Below are 5,884 nucleotides of genomic sequence, written 5' to 3'. Positions count from 1 at the left end.
ATCAAGAATTTTGCAATTTAATTTAGTACTTTTTGTTGTTTTTTCGAATTGGGGTGAGTGAGCTGTTGTGAAAAACTTATAGGGGTGAAAGATATTGGAAAAGGTTGAAAAGCACAGATCTAAACTTTAAGAGCTGTATTCTATAAAGTGTGAAACTGCAGTATTTCTGTTAGTCTAGGCTTTGACAGCTGTATTCCATAAAGTGTGAAACTGTAGCGTTTCTGTTAGTCTAAACTTTGAAAGCTGTATTCCAAAAAGTAAAAAACTGTAAGGTTTCTGTTGGTCTAAACTTTGAGAGCTGTATTCCATAAAGTGTGAAACTGCAGTATTTCTGTTAGTATAGGCCATTACAGCTTCATACTTTATGGAATACAGCTGTCAAAGTTTAGACTAACAGAAACACTACAGTTTCTTACTTTTTGAAATACAACTGTCAAAGTTTAGACTCACAGAAACATTACAGTTTCTTACTTTTTGGAATACAGCTGTCAAAGTTTAGACCAACAGAAACCTTACAGTTTCTTACTTTTTGGAATACAGCTTTCAAAGTTTAGACAAACAGAAACGCTACAGTTTCACACTTTATGGAATACAGCTGTCAAAGTTATATCAACATCTTGGTTTGACACAAGATTCCTCATTGTCTAAGTTATATCAACATCTTGGTTTAAGACAAAGTTCCTCATTGTCTAACTTATATTATCATCTTCGTCACAAAAATTCCCCATTGTCTAACATATATCAATATCTTGGTTTAACACAAAATTCCTCATTGTCTAACCTATATCAGCATTTTGGTTTAATTGGTTTTAAGACAACGTTCCTCTTTGTCTGACCTAAATGAACATCATGATTTAACACAAACCTCTTTGTGAAATTCATCTCAATACCTTGAGGTAAAACAAACCTTTTCTGATCCACATACATGACTTTACTTAATACAAACCTCCTCCTTGTGTAACCCTATCAAGATCTCGACGTAATACCATTATTTTCTGACCCATACATTTAATATATATAAACCTCCTCCTTGTGTAACCCATCTAAAAACCTTGAAGCAATACATCACTTCTTTCCTAACCCATACAGTATTTTATTTAGATACAAACATTCACATTTCTTGATTTTATGTAATATTTTTCCTTGTCAGGTACATTATTCAATCTTTACAAATCTTCTTTTTATCACACTCATTTTCTCAACCAAATGCCCAAATTGTGAATTCATTGATACACGTGAATTTTATCAGCCCTACATCAACATTTTAATTTCACATAAATTTCTTTGCGTTGTATTTGTTTCGGCTTCTAATGTGTCACAATAAGCAGTTAGACACCTAGTAAATAATTGGTTCATCGTATTTTGGAACTTGTTTCCATATTCGTCTTTTGAGTATATATCATAATTTTTTTAGCAATTGATCTCTTTACCTTGAGAACTACTGATTATTTTTCTACTACAGGTAAAGAGACTGAGTCCACTAAACCTGATTCCGTGAAACTCTCATCATCAAGTCCACTGAAGGAAAAATTTGAAAGGAAAGACGTCAATGCTCAGAGAGAAAAAGTTGAACGATCCACGCACAAGGAAAGGTCCGATCGTAAGGAAACTGCTTCACAAAAAGTCAAGTCTGATCTAGATATACAAACTGATAGGTCGCAACACAAAGAATCCGCTAGACATAAAGACAAAAGTTTGTTGTTAAACTGTAGAGGTTATACCAAAGAGAAAGACAAAACAGATATCGACACAGTAAAGTCTTCTCACAGAGTTGAGCCAGGTTCAGAAAAGAACCAATCTGAAAGAACATTGAGAGATAAGTTTGAAGGTTATGAAAGTAGTACGCAAAAAAACTCGTATGGTCAGAAGAATTTATCACAACTTCAGGAATCAAGCTTGCTAAAAGAGAACCAAGATTGTAATGGAAAAAAGTATGGAATCTGTAACTTTGAAGCATCAGTCGCCAGAACAGAAGCCACAATTTCCAGTAACAAGTCAATAGCTACATCTGAATATAAGTGTAAAGAAACTAAAACTTCGGATGCGATTCAACTTGATGAAGGTGAACAAAATCAGATTTGCCAGTCAAAGTTATCTAGTCCTACTCCTAGGTCTGAAAAGGACTTAAAGTTTCTCAGTCCTGAGATTTCTACCAGTACCAGTTGGAATAGAACGTCTAATATCGTTGAGAGTTGTTCAGACTCTAGTGACCTGATGTTGAGCCAAGTAGCCAATAGTAACATTCCTAAGCCTACAGCTGCTGTGAAAGGAACATCCAAATTTCCTATTGAGGATGGTCAAGAGTGTAAAAGTGCCAGTGATTCGTCTTCAAGCTGTCAAATTGAGTGGAAACAGAACACGAAAGATCAAGACACTCTAGATGTAGCAAGTTCATCTAGTACTACTTGTAAACCTTTTTATGATGAAAATGAAGGAGATATATCTGCTAATACTTCTCAACGGATTGAGCAAATGGACACTCGCCAAGAGTCTGATCGATCTTGTACAAAGTTAGATAGTTCAGGGCATGACCATTTTTTAGACGGTTTACAAAATGGCATTTCTGTTGCCAAAGTATCGCCTATAATGAGTTATGATGTTACAGTTTCTAGTAAAATCAAACATGGGAAACAAGGTAAAGCTACTTGTGATAATGGTAACAGGAAAAATAAAAATCATTTCGTATTAGGAAACAATACAGGGAACCAGGAATGTGAAGTCTACTCCTCTCAAAGTTCTGCGTCTCCAGGAGCAGCGCAACTGAAGACATCGACAGACGTACAAGACCCTGAAGACATAAAGAATTTGTCTCATCTGCGCAAGAAAAGAACGCCACTTGCTGTCAGGAAATCCGGGAAGCATGATGCACATATTACAGGCCCCTTCTTCATGAATATGACGATAATAGAAGAATCAGATGATGTCATGGCTAATATAAAGCCCATGCAGCCCATCACGCGTGTCTTGCCTTATGGTTATATTCGTGGCCTAGGTTCTCTGTCTTCCACCCGTAACCTTACGAACAGGTTGCACATGCCTAACTTTCGGTTCCCCTCAGATGCCGGAAGTGTTTCTTCTGGTAAGTTCGGGTTGTCACGTCATATCCAAGCCACAGAAGACTCATCAAAGATTTATGGTGTCCCTGTTAAAAGGGGGCTGGGAAGCAGTCGTGCCTTATTGGACGTGGATTCCATAGATATTGGGACAGGTTACATGAGTGATGGTGAAGTTCTTAGATCGAGTGTCGTGTATAGAGCAGAGGATATCTCCAGTGGCTACATGAGTGAGGGTGGAGGATTTCTATATTCAAGACGAGTAGCCTCGAAGTTGAATGGAAAAGATATGCCTTCTAAGCCAATTAATGTTCTTCAAGATGACAGGTAAGAGAAACTTTCAGTTCAAGTTATTGTACCTTTTAAACGGCAATTGATGTCAGAAACTTGTCATCACTAACCTCATCACAACAATTTAAATTAGAATCGTGGGATCATGCGTTCGTGAGTTCAAAAGGTTTTAATGATTATAATTTAGTTATTTCTTTACTTATTTACATTTTGTACCCAAACTTTTAATTATATATTCTTATCCTGACGTTTATGACACTGATATTTATTCGGGCATCATACAAGTGTGTGTGTGTGTGTGTGTGTCAAGCGAGTCTGGCTATGTATGTTTATTATTTTTTGAGTAGGTAAGTAGTTGTATAACTTAAGACAAAAAATACAAATCCCCTTAACGCAAGCGCTTTTGAAAGGTGGATCGTTCTTCACCAATGGCAAACTGGGAATATATATCTTGTATAGAATGTATATATATTGTTCATTTTACATTTTTACTGTTCTCTAAGAAATACATATGATAAACGCTGATACCTGAAATATAGTTTTGAAATAAACGTCAGTCTATGTATAGAAACTTTAACCTGAAACCTTGGATTTGTCTGATATATTTCATGAAATTTAAACTTAGCGTGCTGTGACGCTACATATATACCAAAATATAAGCCAATCATAAACTAGTTAGCTAATTAAGGAGTATTCCTGTTCTTCTAGTCTATTCAAACGGTCATTGCTGCTACTGACTGATACAGGATTGTGTTTGTACCAGCTACGAATGTAAAAACCACTATATTAAATAATCATACCAGACTAGCCCTACTCTCTATTCTAGTTGTTAATTTAAGATAGAGACTAAATTATAATTTATATAATTACACTGTCACTCTTACTGATTGGTACTGCTACAAAAACTACGTTTGTAAGAAATAATTTACACAACTATCCTGTCAACGTAGAGATTTAGTTTAACTATACTGTAGCTTATGCTGTACTTCTGGCCAAGATTTATAGATCCACTAACATTTAACCTTTGTAAGTCTAAAAGCTTGCTCAGTTACTGCCAGTCCTCGTACAACTGCCTACGTTCCCTCATTGGTTAGCAGTGTCCCCTCATTGGGTAGCAGTGTTCGGCTGATTAACCTTTATAGGTCATTGACACGTTGTTACGGCTCAGAATGCAGAATTGTTAGATACATACTAGTATTTAACTGGTTCGTCTATTAATTAAAAGGATTATTTTCCAGGATGTTTTCAATGACGAAAGGCTATTTATATGTTTTGCTTACTAACTCTTGGTCTCGTACTATCCACGAAAATGAATTGTGTGTAATCCGAAACGTCCTATAAAATGTTTATCTTGCTATCGTCTTTACTCTTCTTATCCAATCGTGTTTATGAACAAGTGAATCAAACCTAACTATTATTTCTGCCACAGTCACGTACTATCGTCTGCTATCGTATCTAGAAGTATTACACGCTAAGTGTAATGTTGTATTATGCCTAAACTGGTGAAGCGTTAATATCTTAATGGATATTAAATGTGGCTTTAGACTAATCATATTACCTGAACTAGATACTTCATAGAACATAGCAGATAAGGTTAGATTAACCCAAATACCATTATTATCAAACTTAGAATGAACATAGTACTGCAGCTATATACTTCATAGAACATAGCAGTTAAGGTTAGACTAATTAAAATACAATTATCACCAAATATAGACTAAATGTAGTACTGCAGCTTCATACCTCGTAAACAAACATCTGTCATGGTTTATAGAGACTAACCCAACTATCATCGTTTCCAAGGTATAACCTATCCTTGCTGTTCCAAAACGGTTAAGATGTAAATTAACAGAAAAATTACAATATCATACTTTAGAAAGCTGCCAAAGTTTAAACTAACGCGTACATGGACTACATCTACTACTGTATAGAACAAAACTGCTAAAATTTATACCAACCTAACACAACTTCACACTTTATAGGACACAGCTTTCAAAGTTTAGACCAACAGAAACTTAGACAATGAGGAATCTTGTGTCAAACCAAGATGTTGATATAGCTTAGACAATGAGGAATCTTGTGTCAAACCAAGATGTTGATATAGGTTCGATAGTTAGATCAAGACACTGAGACAGGTGAAATAGAGGACTAAACTAAAGAAAATACTCTATGCATATTCACAATACGGCTTAGTTACCTTACTGAATATTAAGCTTTACACCATGCTTATTACTTTGAAAATTTTAAACACCCATTACTTGTGGATATTCATCTCTAGTTTTAATTACTTAATAGATATTTAGAAAATTCATACAAAGTATTTAGATATTAGGACTTGATATTACAATCATTTTACGTCTATAAATACAAATAGCCTAACGAGTTTCTAGCTTGAATGAAAAACTCGATATTTTGGAAAAGAAACCGATCCTAGGTTAAAATATACCACCGTTTCTTTCTTCATAATATTTAAACATACACATTCAATTAACCGATATAAAGTATATCAAAAAATCAATATATATATATATATATATATA

At 34.8% G+C, this 5,884-nt stretch overlaps 1 protein-coding gene across 3 annotated transcripts in view; it reads left to right on the top strand.

Moving 5' to 3' along the window:
• The window catches only part of LOC106466497 (neuron navigator 3-like), a 143,069-nt gene that overhangs the window by 19,182 nt on the left and 118,003 nt on the right, over positions 1 to 5,884 (top strand). For all 3 annotated transcript variants that reach the window (XM_022394525.1, XM_022394524.1, XM_022394523.1), the window contains exon 5: positions 1,463 to 3,380. In XM_022394525.1, coding sequence (XP_022250233.1) covers positions 1,463 to 3,380 — 1,918 coding nt within the window. The remainder of the gene's footprint in view (positions 1 to 1,462; positions 3,381 to 5,884) is intronic.

The sequence above is a fragment of the Limulus polyphemus genome, unplaced genomic scaffold (assembly GCF_000517525.1).
Source record: "Limulus polyphemus unplaced genomic scaffold, Limulus_polyphemus-2.1.2 Scaffold2279, whole genome shotgun sequence".
In the NCBI taxonomy this organism is placed as follows: Eukaryota; Metazoa; Arthropoda; class Merostomata; order Xiphosura; family Limulidae; genus Limulus; species Limulus polyphemus.
Note: the sequence above shows the minus strand (reverse complement) of the source record. Positions and strands in the feature narration are given on the sequence as shown.